General features: G+C 40.2%; 1 protein-coding gene across 2 annotated transcripts; it reads left to right on the forward strand.

The window, feature by feature from the left end:
* ezh2 (enhancer of zeste 2 polycomb repressive complex 2 subunit) lies at window positions 1–20,359 on the forward strand. 2 transcript variants are annotated; one of them, XM_067485822.1, is made up of 20 exons: window positions 1–407; window positions 5,290–5,413; window positions 6,148–6,243; window positions 7,342–7,470; window positions 7,580–7,699; window positions 7,913–8,033; window positions 8,889–9,065; window positions 9,920–10,025; window positions 12,264–12,427; window positions 12,848–12,945; window positions 13,055–13,283; window positions 13,454–13,620; window positions 13,788–13,923; window positions 14,532–14,657; window positions 14,816–14,994; window positions 15,174–15,269; window positions 15,938–16,019; window positions 16,272–16,352; window positions 16,426–16,510; window positions 16,919–20,359. In XM_067485822.1, exons 2-20 carry the CDS (start codon window positions 5,297–5,299, stop codon window positions 16,977–16,979), a joined length of 2,370 nt encoding a protein of 789 aa, XP_067341923.1. In that variant the 5' UTR covers window positions 1–407; window positions 5,290–5,296; the 3' UTR covers window positions 16,980–20,359. The 2 variants fall into 2 exon arrangements, with proteins under 2 accessions (XP_067341923.1, XP_067341924.1); XM_067485823.1 differs by lacking the exon at window positions 6,148–6,243 and having other exon boundaries at window positions 2–407.
* Window positions 20,360–20,739: the final 380 nt, after the last annotated feature.

The raw sequence follows: 20,739 nt of genomic DNA on the forward strand, positions 1-20,739 counted from the left end.
AGTCTGCTGCAGCCGCAGTGGGCGGTGAGTGCGAGACGGTGAACAGTTTGAACCGTAGCTGTGTTGAGGCGGAAACATTGAAATTGGTCAAATTGTTTGTAGGCAGGGTGAAACCCGCGGTGTTCTACCCTTTCACGAGTAGGACATAGATTTAGCTAAAAAAGGGGGCTTAACGCGAGGAGAGGGTTTGTTTCTTTGTAAGCCCGACTCTGGCTACGTAAAGCCGGTGTCGCGCAAAGTGAATCGCTCCCTCCTCCTGAGCTAACTGCTAACTAGCCACGGAGCTAACGTTACAGCTAGCCGGAACACGGAGCAAGCTAATCCGCAACACAAAGGACGACTTTGCCCGTGTTTCTTAAATCGATCTCGAATCACTTCGTTGAATGAGGACTGAGCCTCCTGCGCAGGTAAGAGACGCTGTCAGTGTCGGTGTCTTCATTTGTAGTGGTTTTTGTTGCGATTCAAATGGCCCGGGTCTGTTCTTGATGCTTTGTGCATGCCGTAATCTTTGTTAACTAACCAACTGTTAGCTAGCTTGCCGGGGTGTCGAGTTAAATTGTGTATTCCTGTCAGGATGCATTCTCCCCTTTAAAAATACAAACTTTGGCGTCGTTTTTGTCAAGTATACATTTATGCCGGAATGCAACCAAAGGCTTGTGGCTGTGCCTCTTTAGCTCGTATTTCGAACTGTGGTGGAGGCACCGATGTTCCTCTGCGATAGGGAACATGTTTTGAGGACATACAAACTTGGCACTACATCAGCAAGCTATCTAGCTTGGAGCAGCCTTGTTTTTTCTGTAACTAGCTCACTCAATGGTGGTCAAAATGTGGGACGGCACGGTTCCTGTTTTGGTTGTTAAACATCTTCTGGACTTTGTTGGACAATTGACCTTTTGGTTCTAACTGAATAGTTGGAGGACGAGCAGCATTGAGAAGTACAAGCACTGTACTTAAATATCAATTTGAAGTACTAGTATAAGTACTTCAATAAGTTATAGGTAATATACTCTCAGTACATAAAGCTGACAGCTACAATTATTGGCACTTTGCAAATTAGTTGTATCCAAACGAAATGCAGTCTACTGATTCTGATGTCTTATTACACATTACTCCACAAAGCATTATACTTCCAACAAATTTGAACTTGGTTTTAATTCTGGTTATAGTTTGGGGAGTTGGTTCCCTTTGCCCTCCCCATATGAAATCTTTCTCTAGCTCTAGCTGAAAAACTCCTCCTGATGACGATGATATCTGGTTGCTCATACTACGTAGGTTGCAGTCTTGGTCATACACTACGCCTACGGATGGCATTATCTGAACTGACAAACTCCCCCACATGATCACATGCTTGTACTCCCCAAACTAGAACCATAGGAGCTTAATTGAAATTTTCCATTGAATGCATGGTTTTAGCATAGTTATAATCCAGTAATATATCCCTGGAGCAACAAACTGTATAAGGGGTACTTCTAACATTAACGAACGCCAAACACTGATACTGATCAGCGTCTACATAACGCATTGCCTGTTTTAGGGATTGTCGCAGATTGCTTACTGAAAAAATGCAATATTTACCATGTGTCTGTCCATCTGCAATATGAGTTATAATGTTGAGTTTTGTTGACACTATTTTAGAGAGGAGGTATTCAACTTTCTTGTTTGATTATGAAGTAGTCATCTATCCTTATCATCAAGTGATAAGGATAGATTAAATATTGATGGTCGATCTAAAAAAAAAGAAGGCAATTGAGTGTGATGTGAGATCCCATTGGTAAAGAGAATACACAGTGATCTGGGTGTTGCCAAGATAACATTTGTTGTTTGGCCTCAGGAATTTACGGAAACTCTCTCAAATGTTATTAGTACACTTGTAATCTTGACTCAGTCTGTGCTTTGAAGATTACATATGGCAATGTGTCATACCAGTGTGTACTTGCACATTAATCCTGCTGCATACCTAACCAACATGTCTCCATGACAGCCGTCTGACATGTCTAATTAAAAGTATGAGGTTTTAGTCAAAGCGGCCAGGCTGGTAGGCAGCAACACACGCTGCCTGTCGGGTTGGCAGATGTATCTTGTAGCTAAGCATGGGCAGACAACTGTTGTGATTTACACAGAAAATTGTAAAGGAACAGAAGAGTGAAAAAGAATTTCCTGTTCAAGTTCCTCCAAGTGTACAGTAGATTTGCCAAAGAAGACAGGAAAATCCACTCACTCGCTTTAAACCAGCTTCTTTGCTGACAGTTGACCGATATAAGAAACTAATCAAAGCCGTTGGAACCAGTCTGGTTCACGGCTTGCATTTTTGAAAATGTATTATTCCTCTGCAGTTCAAATAGAAAGCACAATGGAAAGGAAGTGGTACTTGAGACCAGTTATTGGGCTTTTGTCTTTTGTGTAGTGTTGGGTTCCGAACATCTGGAGCGACCAATTTGCTTCATTGCTTTTGGGTGTCAAACATCGGGCTTTTATACATTTTTATTCATTGATATGTTAGGAGACATCATTGAGTTGCGACAACAGTGTTATTTTTGTTTCTAAAACTGTCATGCTCTAAATGTTGATACTAGGACTGAAAGTGTTTGAACACCCAGCCATGGTTGTCAGTTTATTAGGTACACTAAGCTAAAATTAAAGTCAGTGTGATACAACAGTCTTGTAGTAAAGCTTCCTTTAATAAAGGTGAAAACTGCTTTCAATGTAGAAATGATCATGTTTTCAGTGTGAAATTGATATTTCTTTTTTATTTAATAAATTTGGTATTAAAAAAAAGAAATGTTCAGGAGTTAGCAATAAAGTCATGGTATCAGTATAGGTACTGGCATTGCCTTTTTTTTTTTTTTTTTTAAACAATGACATGTCCTACTTTTGACATGGTGTAATCTGGTGTCTTGGCACTACTGTTTACCTGCGTGAAGGCATGTGTGCTACTGTTTTTTGTGTGTGTGTGCTTTAATTCTTGGTCGTACCAGTTTGAAAAGCATAACTAAGGAAATTGCAATTATAATGCAACTTCTGCCATGTATATGTGATATTTCAAAAGTTATTTTTTTATGGACTTTTCACTCTGTAGCGATAAACAGCTCTATTTAGTTTGACTGAAGTTTGTAAGCAAGGGCCATGCTTGTTTAGTATCTAGCCAAGGTCTTAACTCCGACCTTATTTACTGTGTTTAGGGACATCATGTCTTTATTTGGATAATGCCTGAATATCCCATTCGTGTTTTAATTTGATTGTATGTAATGACAACATTACTTCTCCCACCTTTTCACCATTTTCTTTGTAGCTATAGTCTACATAATAACAAACTTCATTCTTTTCTTGTAATTATAAGATCATTTAAGCCTGTGTGTGTTTAAAACATTGCAGAGTAACTGAGAGTGTTGATCTTTTTTCTCAGTTGTCACAGTTTGCCATGTGGTCTAATGCATTCATTTTTTTAAATTTTACTTTTAGTTTTAGTTTAGGGAGAAAAAGAGTTCTTGGTTTCATGCAGTGAGTTGCCCTGCTAGAGGTTAGATTTAGCTTTATTGCCATTGTGCAGAGTATAAATACAGACAGATAATAGAGATAATGACAAGCAATGCTTTTAGTATTGAACCAGAAGTTAGTGTTATTTACGGTTTAGGTGTGGATATGAATATTACACCCTGAGTGGTGCCAAAAGTCCTCAAACATAGAGTCCAGGCTCAACCAGAATTATGATAATTAATAAGAGGAAATGGCTATATGCAACTCACTGTCTGAATAACAGAATTTAGGCAAATTACGAGGAAAATATTTCTGCATAAACAGAGCTGTGAGATGTGTGTAGGTGTCAAGAGCCAGTTGTAAATATTGTTTTTACATTATATTCTGTATTATTTACATTCCTGTCACAGATATTAAACTGTTATTTTTTTCACATGGTGGTAGCATGACGATTCACAGAATGGTGGTAGCGTGACAAACTGTAATACCTTGCTCTTTTTATATGATAATAATAATAATTTTGTATGGGACTATAGTAGTTCTTTCTTGGAGTTAAATTGGCAAACATTTCAGGCTGATGTCCTTTTTAATACGGGTGAAAGCCTATTATTGTGTAGAAGGCACTATTATGATTGTACCATCATGATAAAAATATCTGTGGGGATTTTAGACATATTACAAAACAAACACACACACAGTAACTGCTGTATAATAACATGCCAGTTTAACTTGTCCTGAAGGAAAGAACAGAGTGGAATGTAATTCTCAATGCAAAAATCTCAAATGCGGAAGCAATAAAGACACAAGATGCTGGTGGCACTGAAATTAACTAAAAGCAGGCCTGCAGGTGGTCATGCTGGTGTTTCACAATACAGTTTAGAACTGTACAATCAGAAACACAATGTGTTTTTTATTAGCAAGTATGCTCGATGTTAGCCTCTGAAATGCAACATAGAAGAATATATAAGCTGTTCATGTTGTCTGCTGGCCGAGGGTTTTAATTCCTCTGTAGTTTTCCTGAGGGAAGCAGTTTAGAGACTGAGGGTCCAGTGTGGGAGGGATCTTGCTATATCTTGCAAAACGACTTTGTCTTGTTACAGCTGTTCTCTGATCAAAAGGAAAGGCAGCACGAAAGTACACAACCTCTACATGTCTACTTCTACTGTCGATAACAAAAAAGAAAAATCTAGAGATAAATAAAACAACGTTTACAACAAACAGCTGTTCAATGAATGAATAAATGGCAACAGAATCACATCAATAAGGATTAAGATAATCAACAGTTGGATGTGATGACACAGTGAAGCAATGATAAAAATGTCAAAGAAAACATGACTGTTCCGTTACAAGCAGTGCACTTGATCAGTGGGGGACATTTGCACTCAGTGATCTCCTCAGCTAAGTGGATGATGTGCTGTGGCCTCTGAATATCTTTTTTTTGGTGGCTGAATTGTACCAGTGATTGATATTTAGAGGGAGGACACCACAATGGCAGTATAGAAATGTGATAGTGCTGCATGAGGCAGGTTGAGTATAGAGGCTTCCTAAACCTTGAGGTTTTTGTTAATGTTTAATTTAAGGAGCCAAGGGACTGAAAACACTCCACAACTGTGATTGTGGTGCAGTTGATGGTGAGTTGAGAGAGAGTGGTGGTAGTGGGGTGGGGGGGGGGTGTTTTGGTCCAGGCTGTTGTTGCTACACCGGGATGTTTTCTGTGCCACGCCTTGTCTGTATGTAGGTTCTGTTAAAGGGTGAAAACATGAAATGTGACAACCTTCAGTGTGAAACTATAATTCTCTTCCTGTGTGATTGCAGGTCAATCATGGTGCTGACAGGAAAACGCTCAGAGAAGGGTCCTGCTTGTTGGAAGAAGAGGGTGAAATCTGAGTACATGAGGCTTCGGCAGCTCAAACGCTTCAGACGGGCCGACGAGGTCAAGGTTTGTTAAACACACGGATGTTGAAGACATTTTTATTTCTTTGTTTTTGGCCTGCTTATGGCTGGGTAACGTAAGTTGATACTTTTATGGCACCAACTGAACTGCTTCAGTCCTATGGAGTAATAGAAATTGGCTTCTCATTTGATACCTAAGCAGGGCTGGACAGTGTATCCTTTCACATATGGGACACATAAAAGTAAATGGTTAGGCCTGCTGGTGCGGGAATCGCTGATCGATTATCTGCATTTGTAGCCTATTAGTAAATGAAGAAAGTGAGATAAGCTGATCTGAGAACAGATTTAAGGGATTATTTATGAGATCTGCCCTATTTATCTGTGCTCTGAGTGGCCGAGGGTTGAGCTCAGTGCTGCACATGCACACACAAACACATGACACTGCAGGTCAGGAGCACGGACAGTCCAGGTGAAGTGAGACTCTCAGGCAGATGTTAATGCTTTTCTCTGTACCAAGCAACCATGAGCAACCAGCCTTTTTAAAAAGTATTTTATTAAAACATCTATTAAAATGGCAATAACCTGCAGTAAAGTGAAAAATCATTTTTTTTCTCCATGGTCTTTTATCCACCTTTGATGTGTGGTGGGTGATGCAGCAAGCTTGTGTCCTAATAGCTAAGAAAACGCTAACAGGAGAGCAATGTGTTCGCTAGTGTTAAGCCTGGTTTGCCACGTAGTATCTTAAAACTGAAGAAGTTCTGGTGGAATTTGTGTCTTCAGTCCCCCCAGACAGCAGCTTGCCCACTCCCACACAGCCCCTCCCTCTCCCAGCAGGACCTGCTCAGAAGTGAATCACATCAGAGAGAGGAGGACAGAGTGAGTGATAGTGACTGATTTTTATATTCTTCATTCTTTTTAAACTTCACTCAGTGAGTAATGCCAAGAAGATTTAATAGACAGGAATCCCAGGAAATATTGAGTCCCCGTGACATTGCAGCTGAAAGCAGTTTAAACGGACACCTACAGTTAAACCACTTTGTGTCTGAACGTGTAAAAACGCCAAGGAACTAAAGACTCACAACATAAAATGATCAGGAACCAGTATTGAAAATGTAACGATACCCAGCGTTAGGGCTGGTATATCGGTATTGGGCTGGGGGGTGGAGAAAATTAAAGGACATATTTATTACAAACTGAGTATAGAAGATATTTGTCAACACTGTTGGAAGCTCTGCATCCTTTTGATGCGGAACGTTTCCACCAAGTCACAATGCAAATTTAATCAGTGGAAACAATTTTGGGCACAAGCTCCATTAGGTGGCTGCTCAGGATCATTAAAGTACGTGATCTTCATTTGCAAATGTTGAAGTTGTCATAGTTTTCATGAGTGGCACACGTCCGACCCAGCAAGGGGTCAAAGGTTACGCCCCCCTCACATTGATTTACATCGCTAAGCTTGTGCAGAGGTTACACCAAGCTACTGCAAGTGACATGTACTAATGTGGTGTATTTACAGTCAAATCTTTAAAGTTCTGTTATAAGTAGATTTTAACGATGATAAATGGCAAGCTATGCCAAATGTTCTTACATTCTTTTTTTTTCCCCCCTGGAATTATGTTGTGCTTAGATGAGTTTAACTCTCCTGATTAGGGGTCAGGGATAGTCCTAACTACATTTAAGAGATTTGTCCATACAAAAATACATGAAGTGGTATTTAATTGTCCAAATGGAAAACAGATCGTAACAGTCTGTGTTAGCTGGTATTTGTGGAAATCTGCTCAGTAATCAGCCATGATGACCATTCAACAACCAGCACACAATAAAGTTTTTTGTTTTTCCAAACAATGGTTGGTAAAGTCAACAATCAAATATTGAAACTGTTTGAAATCATAACTTGTTTTGGCTGATCTTCTCTGCTACCTTTCTTCTTTTTCATTCTTTGCTGTTAATAGAAATGCGTTTGAACTCTTACAGAGTATGTTCAACTCCAACCGTCAGAAAATAATGGAGAGAACTGACATTTTGAACCAGGAGTGGAAGACCAGGCGAATCCAGCCAGTTCACATCATGACGTCTGTCAGCTCCTTAAGAGGCACCCGAGAGGTCAGCTCAATAACAAGTTGTTCAGATTTGTGCAGACATGTAAGAAGAAGTTAATGTGAAGGTGTGGAGAAAGTGCTCTGACAGTTCTTTCCTCTACTCTTCTGTGAAGTGCACCGTGGACAGTGGCTTCTCTGAGTTCCCCAGACAAGTCATCCCTCTGAAGACTCTTAATGCTGTGGCTTCAGTCCCCGTCATGTACTCTTGGTCACCGCTTCAGCAGAATTTCATGGTGTGTGAGAACTTGTATCAGCGGCTTGCTATGGGAAACATACTGTAAACTGAACTTTGTTTATTTTTGTCCCTAGCTTTAGATGAGTCATTGGCATCTGTATTTTTATTTCCTTTGCATATATTCTGCATGTACATCCCTGGCAGGATTTTTAAGTGGTTGGGACAATTCTAGCCAAAGCTTCTGGTGTATAAAATCTTTGTTTTGCCTCAGGTGGAGGATGAGACAGTGCTCCATAACATCCCCTATATGGGAGACGAGATCTTGGACCAGGATGGTACTTTCATAGAAGAACTTATCAAGAACTATGATGGAAAGGTCCACGGAGACAGAGGTGAGGGCCATTGGACCCAATTCAAGGGTGGTAAACAGAGTCTATTGCTGTGCTACATTTTATGATGAGAACTTTTCATTTTGGTAATGTTCCTGCTGGCTTAAGGTACAAATTTGTTTTGGTACTTCATATATCCTGTTACAGCATCTTAGTGGGCTTTCAGAGTGAAAATAGCACTCTGTTACACGTAGTGGCGTGGGTGTTCTACATCAGGAGTGAAGGGATGGTGAGAAGATGGAGTGTTGGATGGGTTTTAAAGCTTTTCATGTGTCGTAACTCAACACAGTGGTTTATTGTTATTTACCAGTATCAAGATGTTAGATTCATCATAGGAAATGTTTCAGTGATCATTCCCTAATAGGGAAGGGAACATTCAAAATGATGCAATAATGCCATAGATAAATATGTGATATTTTCCAGCAATCTAAATATTATAAAGAGTTGTCACCTGAAAGGTGGAGAAACTCATGTAATGTATAAACATACAGTACCTTTGAAATAATAGGAATTAACTTGGAACATGCTAATTCTAAGAAAAGCTCTTGCCCTCAGTAGATAAACTTTTCTTTAAAAGTATCCAAACAACTGAAATTATTGGGATATCGTTGTTAGCATTGTCTCTGAATTGTGATGCTGTTAAATTTCACAAACTGGGAAAGTGTGTAGGACTTTTTAGCCTAACTCAGCTACGTAAGCAATCAGTTGACACACCTGGTCTTAATTAGCTGTTGCTTCTTTGTCACCTTGGACTCTTCCTGAAGATGTGTTAAACCAACTCTTCGTTTGTGATTCAGTGTGTGAGGGCAAACTCACGTTTTGTGTTCTGCAGAGACATTTGACAAACATGTTTTTCAGAGTGCGGCTTCATTAACGACGAGATCTTCGTGGAGCTGGTCAGCGCTTTGGCACAGTACAGTGACAATGAGGACGATGAGGATGAGGAGCAGGGCTTCAAAGTTGACAAGATGGAGATGTGCGTCGGCAAGGAGCATCCAGAGGACCCCCAAAAGGATGGGCAGCTTAACAGTGAGAGTAAGTCCGTCGTTGAGATATCAGAGATCTTTGTGTGACTGCATGCAATCATTGTGTTTCGTGTGTTGCTTTGTTTTGCCTGCACCAGCTGTGTTGCCTTTAAATTTAGGTGATCATATCCTCAATTGTTTGTTCATAAAGCGGTAGAGTAACTGCACAAATAATAAATCATGTCCATTTTGTCTTAGTCGGTAACATTGTTGAGCATCCACATATCATCTAAGAACTCTGTAGCGATGCATAAAGTAGTGTAGTATGTTGAAGCTTTATCACTCAGCACAAAGTAGCAAGCGATGTTCAGAATGTTGACCTTTGCCCGGACAGCTGCTTTTAACAGGTCTTCTCTCTGCCTCCTACAACAGAAACCCCAGCGTTTCATCTTCTGAGTCCATTATTTAGAAAAGCACTAGCTGAATAAAGTACTAAGTTATACTATTCCTTTGTGCCTTACACCATTATTTACATGGAAGCTTTTAATCAAAGCTTGGGCCTATATGAATATGTCAAAGTGATCTTACATTAAATTTGGATTGATTTTATAGAGATGTACCTTTATGTAAGTTTAATAATTGCAAAAATTAATGTCTTAAGATCAAAATTCTAGTCGTTATAAGCATGTACCTGCAGTAACACTGGCCTGGTTTAATGAAATGTAAGTTACAAATGTGGCATTTTATTTTCTCAAATTAAATGAACACGTCCAAGCTTTTATTTCCTAAACAGTTTTAATGAAATGCCAAACTTATAAACTTAATTTTTCATTAACGACACGCGCTGGTGGTTTAAGAAGAGTTTTGTGCCCTGATGGAAAACGTGTGTGTGTGTGTGTGTGTGTGTGTGTGTGTTGTCTCCAGGCCGAACCATCAATGACAGCACCAAGAAGTTTCCCTCTGACAAGATTTTTGAAGCCATCTCCTCCATGTTCCCTGACAAGGGCTCCACAGAGGAGCTCAAAGAGAAGTAAGTTGGTTTGTTCGTGAGAGTGTTAGTGTTGTGACGGTAACAGAGGGATAAATCAAATTTATTAAATATGGATACAGAGTCCTGACCATAACTCAACCTGTTGTGGCTTTAAAAATCCAAGAGAAACATGGAATAATCATTTTTCTTTTTACTTTACACTTTACATATGTTTATTTTGTGTCAACAGTCCCAGAACCAAACCACCTTCACCTTGGCAGTGTAAAACAGAAATATCAGGATAAACATTAGTTGCAGTAGATTAAATGTCTGCCAATCAACATCTTTTAATAATTAGTAATTGTGTAATTTTTAACTCATTTTCGAGCATGTATTACTTCCACTTCTTAGTATTGGCACAGATTTCAGAACTTGATCTTTTTTTTACTCTTAACATCTTGATTCAAGTTCATTTTTGAAGACTGGTCCACAGCCATTTTGTACTGATACTAGATATTTATGATTCCTCCTGAAGTTGTTACAACTTTACCAAATGTAGAAATGCACATGCAAAGGACTTCTGAAAATCCTCTGGTATTGTAACAGCACTATCACTGTGTGTGTCTGTGTGTGTGTGTGTCTGTGTCTGTGTGTGTGTGTGTCTGTGTGTGTGCGCTCCAGTGCAAATATCAGGGTTTCTATAAAACTGTCAGAAATTTAGATTTTTATTCCAGTCTTGTCAACATTTTACAGTTTAAATCTTCCCGTAACTCTAATATTATTTTTTTCTTGACATTGAAGTTTTTATTTCACCTTATAAATGTGTCTCCTGTCAGAATATATTTTTTTTTTCTTTTTCAGCCCTCATAATCTAGTAAGCAAGTTGGTGTCCTCAAGTGATTTCTGATTGATTGATTTAAATTATGACAGTTTGTGCACCACACAGAATCAGCGAGTCTGCCTAATATGCTTAATTTTTTAAATTAAAAGGAGAAAGGAAGCCAGGTGCTGATTAATTATTAAGTCTATTGATGGTAGCAAAACAATACAGGGGTTATTTCTGTATTATCTGGGATAATACATGCTGCTCTTTTTTTTTTTTTTATTTCATAATAAAATGTTTTTATTTTTCCACTTTTCCTTTGCTTTTTCTAAAACTTTTTTTTTTTCCTGGCTCCCAGCAGCTTGTGTGTTGGAAAATGGATTCTCATATTTAACTGATTGTTGTAGTAGAAAAGGGAGCAGCCTTATGAATAACAGTGACATTTTTAACATAAAAGCATTTACAATAATATAAACAAAGTTAAAAGAAATCATCATGAAATCTTTACCAAGAAGTGAGTAGCAGTGTTTTCAGTGATGTGTCTTAACTCTTGTGACAGTCAAAATAAATCTAACACACACAACAGATGATAAATGGAGCAGTTCTTTCCAGGAAGGGGCTGAGAGACTGTGTGTTGAAATTCCCTGCAATGATAATCTTAGCAAATACAATTTGTTTTATGACTAAAAATAGTGAACAGAATTTGTCAATAAAGTTGCCTAGAGACTCTGTAGGCCAGTAAACAGCTAGTAGCAATATTCGGAATCAGTATTTGATCTATATGTTTAGATTTACAAGAAGAGAACAATTATAATCCTCTTTATATAGAACTCCAAACCCCCTCTTCATGATATTCTGCGTCCATTAATAAATATTCAGGCGTAGATGGCTTTGAAATGTGAAGCCAGGTTTCTGTAAAAAACATAATATCAAGATAGTTCAATACGATCAACTGTTTTGTTTTGTTAACCAAGGATATAGAGATGATCAATAAGGCTGCAATTACAGCTAAAAGTGCTATATTCTGTACTTGCAATGGCACTAAGTATAAACTAGAACAAATCTAGAGGCAACAGAGGCTCAAAGATCCACTGGGTCCTCACTGTACATTTTAATATGTTTTCTTCTATCTGGGATTTATGTGCAGTTCCAGAATAAGGTAAAGTTATGAGTGAAGTCGATCCTACAGTAAGAACAAACTGAAGCAAACCATGTACTCAGGCTGAGGGGTCTCTCTTTTACTCGCCAAATTATAGGAATAATATATTTATGATTTATTATCTGACCCAGTGCAATTTGTTTTTCTCCAAAGTAAGGATGGAACAAAATTTGCTGCTATGTTTTAGTTTGACAAGTTGAATAATCCACTTTTGACATGACACATTAATAGAAACCCTGGTGTGTGTGCTTGGTATCTCAGTAAGGATTGTCCCATCAGACGGCCCATAGCTTCTGTGTGTGTGTGTATGTTTTAGGTACAAGGAGTTGACCGAGCAGCAGCTGCCCGGAGCACTGCCACCCGAATGCACACCCAACATCGACGGCCCCAACGCTCGCTCAGTGCAGCGCGAGCAGAGTCTGCACTCGTTCCACACGCTGTTCTGCAGACGCTGCTTCAAATACGACTGCTTCCTCCACCGTTAGTAGACACACAAACATTCTTTTGCCACAGACATAACGGAGCTACTGCATTAACGGCCTAATGCAGACTGTGAGGCTGGTGGAGTCTGTATTTTGTCTCTCACTACTGTTAGTTTAGTCATTATAAACTGGATACATTCTTGTGCAGCTATGCTACATGTACCATAGCTTGTGGAGGGGTGATAAAAGCATAATGAAGTGTAAAGCAACAGCATTAACAGGGTTCAGCTGCTGACTTAATAATGGCAGCACCACAGAATATCTCCAGTCATGTGCTGACTTTGAAGATCCTTGAATACAAACTTTATGTGAACACTCTGAAGCTTATTTTGTTGACTTGTAAAACAGGCTGCTTTATTGTGCTCTACTGTCTCAGTATACAAAGTTTTAGAATTTGGAAAACTTTCTCATCCTTTAGCTTTTCATGCAACTCCAAACACCTACAAGCGCAAGAACTTGGAGAACCTTGTAGACAGTAAACCCTGTGGCATAGACTGCTACATGTATCTGGTGCAGGTGAGTCAAATAACTGCCACTGTTTTTGAGATCTGCAGAATTATTGCTAGCTGCAGCCTAATTTGGTGCATCATTGAGCTGATGCCTCTGTTGATGTGGAATTGCTCAGGATGGGATTGTGAGGGAGTACCCTGCAGGTGTGGTTGCAGAGCGGGCCAAGACGCCCTCCAAGCGCACAGTGGGCCGACGCCGCGGACGGCTGCCGAACAGCAACAGCCGGCCCAGCACCCCCACAGTTTCCTCTGAAACCAAAGACACGGACAGCGACCGTGAGGGGAGCAAAGAAGACGAGAGAGAAAATGACGAAGACAAGAAGGACGAGAACACCAGCAGCTCAGGTACAGACGCAGGGCAGGAATTGGAAAGTCCTGATACCAGTTTTTCCTTGACAGGCTATAAGTATTTAGTTCCTCAAATGTTTCTTGGAGAAAGGTCCTGTGAATGAAATGCTTAAAGTGATAAGTGTGTGTGTGTGTGTGTGTGTGTGTGTGTGTGTGTGTGTGTGTAGAGGGTAATTCGCGGTGTCAGACTCCTGTGAAGATGAAGCTGACCGGTGAGGCTGAAGCAGTGGAGTGGAGTGGAGCCGATGCCTCTATGTTTAGGGTTCTCATCGGGACATATTATGACAACTACTGTGCCATTGCACGGCTCATAGGCACCAAGACCTGCAGACAGGTGACCCATTGTAGCAGCTTCATGTCTGTCTTCCTCTTCTCTCTTTAACCTAAACTTGTGATTTTACTGTTGGTTAAACTGAACTGATAGCAAAGGCTTTTCATTTAAAACCAAAGGGAAAAGGTCTAAGGACAAGTTTAAATACTTGTCTTGATGTGTCTCTCCAGGTTTACGAGTTCAGGGTCAAGGAGTCGGCCATCATCGCCCGGGCCCCCGCTGAAGACGAGGACACGCCGCCCAGAAAGAAGAAGAGGAAACACAGGCTGTGGGCCACTCACTGCAGGAAGATCCAGCTGAAGAAAGGTCAGAGGTCACTTCAGCACCGACTTTCATTAAAGTCAACAGACCTTTGAAAGAGTTTGTTGATGTGAGCCGTTTGTCGCAAAGCCTAAAAAGAACCCAAACTTATTTCACTATTGGCTGTACGCAGGTTTGGGGTCAATAATACATTTAAATGTGGCGTGTAACGGTCGAGGAACTGCAAACAGTACGAAATGTCAGAAACCAGACTGGATCTGAGGACTGAATTTGAAATACTTGCTCTGGAAAATACTGCATCCAACTGTCTCCTGTGTATTTCTTTATAGTCAGGAGTCATTATGGTCTCTGTTGCAAAATCCTGGCTCTTCAACAAGAGCACTTATGGTAATTTTTACAGTTTTTGACACATTAATGTGAAGGCATTGATGTCTGCTGCATGAGCATTGATTGTCAAATGAGATTGACGCCTGGCTTCCTGCCTCTCTTCAGCACCTGGACTCACACAAAGTCACACCTCAAGTGCTTCTTGTTTACATGCTGAATTTATGACAGAACTGAAAGTTGTTGCTCTCCAGAGAAATATACTTTTATGCTACAGGAACCATAATAAAAGCAACCATCTGATCTGTCTCTCATTCATCCTCTGACAGACGGCTCGTCTAATCATGTGTATAATTACCAACCGTGTGACCACCCGCGGCAGCCTTGTGATTCCTCATGTCCCTGCGTCACTGCTCAAAACTTTTGTGAGAAGTTCTGCCAGTGTAGCTCTGAGTGTAAGAACCCCACCACACACACACACACACACACACACCCTTTTAACATGGAACTTACTAAAAAATCTTTAGGTTTACATAACAGTTATTTCTGCAGACATTTAGCAGAAACGCAGCCACGTTATTATTTGTGTGTGTGTCCTGCTTTGTGGACACAGGTCAGAACCGTTTCCCAGGTTGTCGGTGCAAAGCCCAGTGTAACACCAAGCAGTGTCCATGCTATCTGGCCGTGAGGGAGTGTGACCCTGACCTCTGCCTGACCTGCGGCGCTGCAGACCACTGGGACAGCAAGAATGTTTCCTGCAAGAACTGCTCCATCCAGAGAGGAGCTAAGAAGGTAACGCATCAAGTCCCTTTTATTGACTGAATTTATTTTAAACATTTATTCTCACTTTAGTTTAAATCAAACAGTTTTACACTCAGTTGCAAGATACCTGGTGTTTAAAAGTGTTTTTATATCAGCAGCACTTTAATTCAGATAGCACTGCATGACATGTCTCTGCCTCCATGTTCTAGCACCTGCTGCTGGCCCCGTCGGATGTGGCAGGTTGGGGCATCTTCATCAAAGAGCCGGTTCAGAAAAACGAGTTCATTTCTGAGTACTGTGGAGAGGTAGGATTTGACTACTTGTGTTTTTCTAATATACAGAAACATAAATGGTTAGTGCTTTATAAATAAAATTTATTATTATTATAAGTGACCCTGATCATTCTTGATCTTCTTAAAATGCAGTGTCCTACAGGTGGAAAGTTGGTTCCCTAAAATGTCCCAGGAGCAGTTCATTTACCAGCTTATCGTTGACTGGTGTGTGGGGAGCTTGTAGCTAACTTTCTATGAGCATCCTGATCATCAAAGAGATGAGCATTATCTAGAAATCGTATTAAATTAGGCCTAGACAGTTAAACGCCATCAAAGCAGAACCCTGGCTTCAGTAATTCCAGACACGACAAAGCTCTCACTGTGAAATGTGTTGCACCGCTATATCTGGTGGTGAACCTGCCAATGCTTCTCTTCTGGATGTTTCCTCCAACACCATAAACAGGACAGTGCACAGAAATGTGCAACTCTAGTTTTCTGGAAACATTTATACTGCAGCTCAGCTGCATTTCCAAGGTAGAAATGGGGGGAAACTTTTTTTTTTTTTTTTTAAAGGAATCTGTCTGCCTAGCTATGAAAGCTGAGAAAATGTAATCTGAATTATTCACTACCTCCCCTGTGTTAGATTTCAGCATGCAAATATATGGTAGGAAGGGTGTTGATCTTTGCTGATCTCTCTGCAGATTATCTCTCAGGATGAAGCAGACCGCAGAGGGAAGGTCTATGACAAATACATGTGCAGCTTCCTGTTCAATCTTAACAATGGTAAAACACACACACACACCTCTACAGAACAGGGTTTTACATAGTTGGGCTCTGTCATTTAATCTCATGGAGACTAAAGATCCACATAGACACTGTTGGCTTCTCTGAGTAAACTGTCAGCTAAAAAGCTGTTAGTGTGACACAGGGATCTTGTGTAAAAACCAGGCTTTTTTTAAATGTATCACCTCTGACCACAAACATTAGAGGAGCACACGAAGGCTCAACCTCACAAGTGTTTTCTTTTGTCTACAGACTTTGTTGTTGATGCCACTAGGAAAGGCAACAAGATCCGCTTTGCCAACCATTCTGTCAACCCCAACTGCTATGCAAAAGGTACGAAGACGTAGACGCAGTGTCCACAAGCTCTTTGTCACAGGTGTCAACTCATGTGTCTGTGTCTTTGCAGTGATGATGGTGAACGGAGATCACAGGATAGGGATCTTTGCCAAGAGAGCCATTCAGACTGGAGAGGAACTCTTCTTTGACTACAGGTCGGTTACAGCAAGAGGGGAAATACTGAAACCAACCTTAAGAGAAACTTTAAAATACGTTGTGGTTTCCATGGTTTCAAAGTGACAGTTGATTTTCTTGATTAAACTGATTTCTTAACTGCAAACAAGAAACCTGATTTCTCCAGGCAGGTTCCAGACATTAACTGGTGACTCAAACTTTTCTACTTAAACCAAAACGAACACAAACTGGCCCATAGAAGTCTAAATACAATTCCTTCTTTCTTGCTTTTTTTTTTTTCCACTGTGCTGACACACAAACACACAGCTACAGAGCAAAAGGAAGCAGCACCTTCAGTCATTAGTTACAGCCACTAAGTCCAAGGTGGATTAGAAAAAAAACGCCGTCTTTGTTGGGAAAGGGCACATTGACCTTTTTCTGTTTTTCAGGTATAGCCAGGCCGACGCTCTGAAATACGTCGGGATTGAACGGGAGATGGAGATTCCCTGACTGTGACTTCTACCTCCTGTGGATCAACAACACAAAGGCCTTACACACAAACACAGACACACTTCAGGAAATCCAGGCAACCTATCAAAATGCTAGAAAGCTTCAGGAAAACTGGGAATATTTGAAAAAAAAAAAATTTGTTTGCCCGCCCTAGTTTTTTTTTTTTTAATGTATACATATTTCAAATCTCATTTCTGCTTGTGACCTTTCTTCTGTCGACGATTCTTCCTCTTCTGTCGGGTCGGGAGTTTCCCAACTGTAAATCTTCCCTCAGATGAAGGTGCAGATTAACTACAAACCTACTTTTTACAAACCAACGGCTTTTCTGTGTTCAGTCCAAGCTTCAGGGACCAAAATCCTCCACCAGCCTCTTTCACACAACCGACTGGAGTCCTGTTTGTCCCGTGTGCCACATGTGCGTCAGTTCTCACGTTGTGTTTTGCTTATTATACGGCGCAAACTGGCCCCGTCGCACACTTGTCACGGCGGAAGGTCAACGTCTGTAAAACAAGAGGGTCTTCACAGAGCAGTGTCAAACCAGATCCAAAACGGCTCACGTCTAACAATTTAATGATCCATCACTTTCAGCTACTCTACAATCAGATGTTCTGTTCTAAAAAATGGGAAACTGGCATATTTAAATAAAACATTAACTTTGCAGCTGACATCTATTTTTAGTAGTTAATTTCTCAGTATTTTTCATTAATAATTGTGGAACACGCCCATTATGACGGTTTAGGTTTAAAGTGATACAGTGCAGAGAAGCAGCAAACCCTCACATTTGAAACATAACTTTAAAACAATATTTCCCAATCGTGTCCCAATCATTTTGTTTGCTTGAGATTTAATGCAGTTATCTACAACACTGCATAAATTACATTCTATTGAACAAACGTTTGTTATAGAACATTAAATATGAAGTTGGTGGTAAACTGACGTTTCTGACTGCATAATCGGTGCAGAGCAAGGTTCCCCCTCCCTTTATCTGGTCTTTAACTTGAGCTATGACCAAAAATGAAGCAGGTGCCAACAGGAGAATCCTTCCTGTTTGAAATTCATAAAGTCTCTAGTTGAACTTTCCAGATTCTTTTTTTTTTTTTTCTCCCTTCACCAGTAGATAAAACGATGTCCCCCTGCACTGTTTTCCTATTACGGTCAGTGTGTGTGCAGCCTCGGTGACCATGTCATCACCGTGATCACCTTCCTAAATGCGAGCAACACGAAACCATCAATCTGTTGTTTAAAACACCAGCAGACATGTGGTGTTGGGTTTTAGAGAATCTTAATATTTAGTAAGTGGTTTGACTTGGACACGAGTCCGTGGTTTTTTGGAGCTGGGTTTGACTCTGCGCTGTGACGCGGCCTCTGCGTCAGGTGCTAAAAACTGAAAACCAGCACATCTTGAACACCACGTAGAAACTTGGATGGACACTTCAACAGTTTTTTTTTTGTTTGGATGCGATTTCTGTTTCCTGTCCTGGGTGAATGAGCTGCTTCCGCTTGGAGAGCGGTGCTGCTTTGTACCAAACTACAGAAACCACACGGATACTCACTTGAAAGGCTTTTATTCATGTTTCCTCTCCTCGTGTCTGTTAGGTTTTCCCAGCCAAGACTCACAGTGCTCTGCTACACTCAGATTGCATTGGTCTATAGAATTGCATTAGAATTAAACTGATGTTTGCATGTTGGATTTTGTTTAAGTTCATAAAATGCCCAAAGAGCATCAAGCAAAACATTCAGCAAGAGAGTTTGTGCACTTTAAATGTAGGTTTTATAAATAATCCAGGTTTTCTGAGCTCATGCAGTGTTTGATTTAGAGCTGAAGTTAAACTTACAATACTAAGAATATACTTAGTTCAGTGCAGTCAGGGATTATCCTATAAAAAGTGCTGAAATTACTGTGACGTTACTTTATTTTTCCCCTGTAATAAGATTTCACTACATAAAATGTAACAATTGTTTGTTAAAGGCTCCCAACAATAATGACTGTCGTGTTTTTATAGTGGATTATTTAGTTCTTTGTGAAAAGTACTGTCACAGTATTATAGTGAAGGTGTCTTCATTTATTCAGTTTGATCAAATTGTCTTATTTCAGATGCTGCAAACAGGTTTTGGTATTTTCCCTGGAGGAAGTGACTTATGATCGTTAATTTTGTTGCTCAGCTAAATTATGAATCGTAGCACAAAAATATTCTATAGAATATTCTGGTAGTAGTCTGATTTCTACATCAAAAAAATTAAAAAGTTGTTTCAGAGAACTTTGTTTAACCACTAATGTGCTTTTTTAATTTCCTTGTCAAACTGACAGTTGTAGTGAGGCACTGTGAGGTTGGATGGGAAAGCTTTGTAGCAGTCGTCCTCTCTGCTGTGCCTTCAGTCCTTCACACGTCACTTGACAACTGTTTGATTTTTCACTTCCTGCATGAAGACGTTGCTCCTCAGACCTCCAATAACTGTACTGCCTCCTCCACGCGATGGCCAGTCAGTAACAATGTGATCTTAAGTGTGCTCAGAACATTCCTCCCGTTTCAAACGCCTTTTGATAACGTACCAATAATCACTTTGACTCTTTGACGTGAACTCTGGTGCTTGCAAAGATGCCACAGACTCAGCCTGGTGTCTGACTGACTTGAAGCAATACCAGCCTGTTTAAAATGTTCCTCCTCTTCATCCTTCCTGCTGAGGAGACTTTTTTTTTCCCCCCCTTTATCTCCACTTGTAATTTATTAGAGACGTCAGACAGGCGGAGACGTTTCATGCTGTTGTCACACCTAAAAGACTTCAGGGGCTCTGAAACCTGGTGCTTCGCTTGTGGGGTTCTTACACGTCTGAAAAAATGTTTGGAAGTCAGATTTTGGTTTTGTTCATTCATGAAAACGGTGTTCTGGCCACAAATCAATCAACCCAAAATGTGAGATTTTCAAGTGGAGATGTGTAGGACCCCCTCCCCCTCCCCTGTATTAAATACATAAAAGGTGTCTATGATCATAATTTCAATGAGCCACCTGTTTCTGATTTCCTCACAATGTTGATGCATTTTATTGTGATGTGATTGCATTTAAAGGCCATGAAAACTCCACAGCTGCAGTTTTCTGTCTGAAATCTGCTACTGGAGCTTTTTCCTTTAAAGAAACACTGAGCTGAGGTTTTTTTTTTGGGCAAAGGTTCATGGTTATGTGTTTGTGTGTTCAGGGCTGGGTAACACGAAGAGCCAGGCAGTAACAAAAAGAAATGTGTAAATGATTAAAGTTACCCGGCCCTTTCTGAAATCTGTCAAACCAGGACCACTTTCTCCTCCCACGAGGCAGGTGCTCATTTTGTAATGTTTACAGGGATTTTGTTGTTTCAAAGTGTTGCAGATTAAAATATTCTAAATAGTTGCTCTTGTTTTTTGTATTGACTTCTTTAAATGCTGTTAGCTATTTTTTCCCCCCAGTGTCTGAAGTTTGTCACAAATTTGAACTGGCTTAAAAGGCAACTTCACCTATTGTCATAAATACTAATCCATAGCCCATAGAGGGCTATGGATTAGTATTTCTGTGCTTCCAGCTGAAAGTTCCCTCCACATTTTATCCTAAACTATGTATGTGAAATACTTTGGTCCTTTAATGCGCATGAAAAGGGAAAAAAGTTTGCTGGATCCAAATGTAGCCTGACCTCTAAAGCGAGGACTGACCATCTTGTCCAGCTTCACTAAAACAGCAAGAAGCTGAAGAAAACTAAAGACATCACGTGTTAAATGTGCCAAGATGAGAACTTT

Source organism: Channa argus, chromosome 19, assembly GCF_033026475.1.
Source record: "Channa argus isolate prfri chromosome 19, Channa argus male v1.0, whole genome shotgun sequence".
Classification (NCBI taxonomy): Eukaryota; Metazoa; Chordata; class Actinopteri; order Anabantiformes; family Channidae; genus Channa; species Channa argus.

Bases quoted from the DNA above. Each gene is read 5' to 3' on its own strand.
- ezh2 (XM_067485822.1), top strand. From the start codon at position 5,297: ATGGTGCTGACAGGAAAACGCTCAGAGAAGGGTCCTGCTTGTTGGAAG. The intron at 13,621-13,787 runs GTGACCCATTGT...GTGTCTCTCCAG, and splicing joins GCACCAAGACCTGCAGACAG to GTTTACGAGTTCAGGGTCAA. The intron at 14,995-15,173 runs GTAACGCATCAA...TCCATGTTCTAG, and splicing joins TCCAGAGAGGAGCTAAGAAG to CACCTGCTGCTGGCCCCGTC.